This window comes from Nannochloropsis gaditana (assembly GCF_000240725.1).
Source record: "Nannochloropsis gaditana CCMP526 unplaced genomic scaffold scaffold180, whole genome shotgun sequence".
Classification (NCBI taxonomy): domain Eukaryota; class Eustigmatophyceae; order Eustigmatales; family Monodopsidaceae; genus Microchloropsis; species Microchloropsis gaditana.
In genome coordinates this window covers 26,368-27,091 of record NW_005803773.1, presented here as the reverse complement: position 1 = coordinate 27,091, position 724 = coordinate 26,368, and the positions used below count along the sequence as shown (strand labels likewise).

Sequence of the window (724 nt, the reverse complement as noted above, 5' to 3'; positions counted from 1 at the left end):
AGGAGGAGGGGGAGGGGGAGGGGCCCAGCCAGGGAAACACCCTTGGCGTTTCTTCCGTCGATGGAAAGGCTTCCTTCCACCTTTCTTCGCCCCTTTCTTTCGATTTTTGGGTCTATCGCCTGCCCATCCACCTGCCTGGCTGGATCCCCTCGAGCCCTTGCCCCGTAACGGCCGGGCCGTTCCTGGAGACTTCGAATTTTTGAAAGTGATCGGCCAGGGTTCCTTCGGGCGTGTCTTTCTCGTGCGGCACAGACAGGGAGGAGTGTTGAGGCGGCTTATGGAGGAAGGACAAGAAGGAGGGATCGGGAGCGAGGGGGAAGGGAGAGGAAGGAAAGAGGGAGCCGTGTACGCCTTGAAAGTCGTTTGGAAAACTTCAGGTGCCCTCCCTCCCTCCTCCTCTCCTTCCCTCCTTCCCTCCCTCCCCGCTACCCTCAAACATGCCCTCACGGAGCGATACCTTCTAGCCTCTTTGCAGCACCCTTTTATCATTTCCCTCCACTGCGCCTTTCAATCTCCCTCAAAGCTCTATCTCCTTACCGAATATTGCCGAGGGGGAGATCTCTTTTTCCACCTCCGGAGGCACCGACGCTTTAGCCTGGCTTTGACCCGATTTTACGCGGGAGAGCTGGTAGTGGTCTTGAGGTATCTGCACCTGGAGAAGGGCATTTTGTACCGGGACTTGAAACCTGAGAATATCCTGCTGGATGGCGACGGCCATGTGAAA

At 57.0% G+C, this 724-nt stretch overlaps 1 protein-coding gene across 1 annotated transcript; it reads left to right on the top strand.

The window, feature by feature from the left end:
- Nucleotides 1–383: 383 nt before the first annotated feature.
- Nucleotides 384–601, top strand: NGA_2089400 (protein kinase domain containing protein; the record flags this gene model as incomplete). Its single annotated transcript, XM_005855500.1, has 1 exon — nt 384–601. A coding segment is annotated over one exon (218 nt), but the record flags the coding sequence as incomplete, so codon positions are not given.
- Between the last annotated feature and the right edge of the window lie 123 nt (nt 602–724).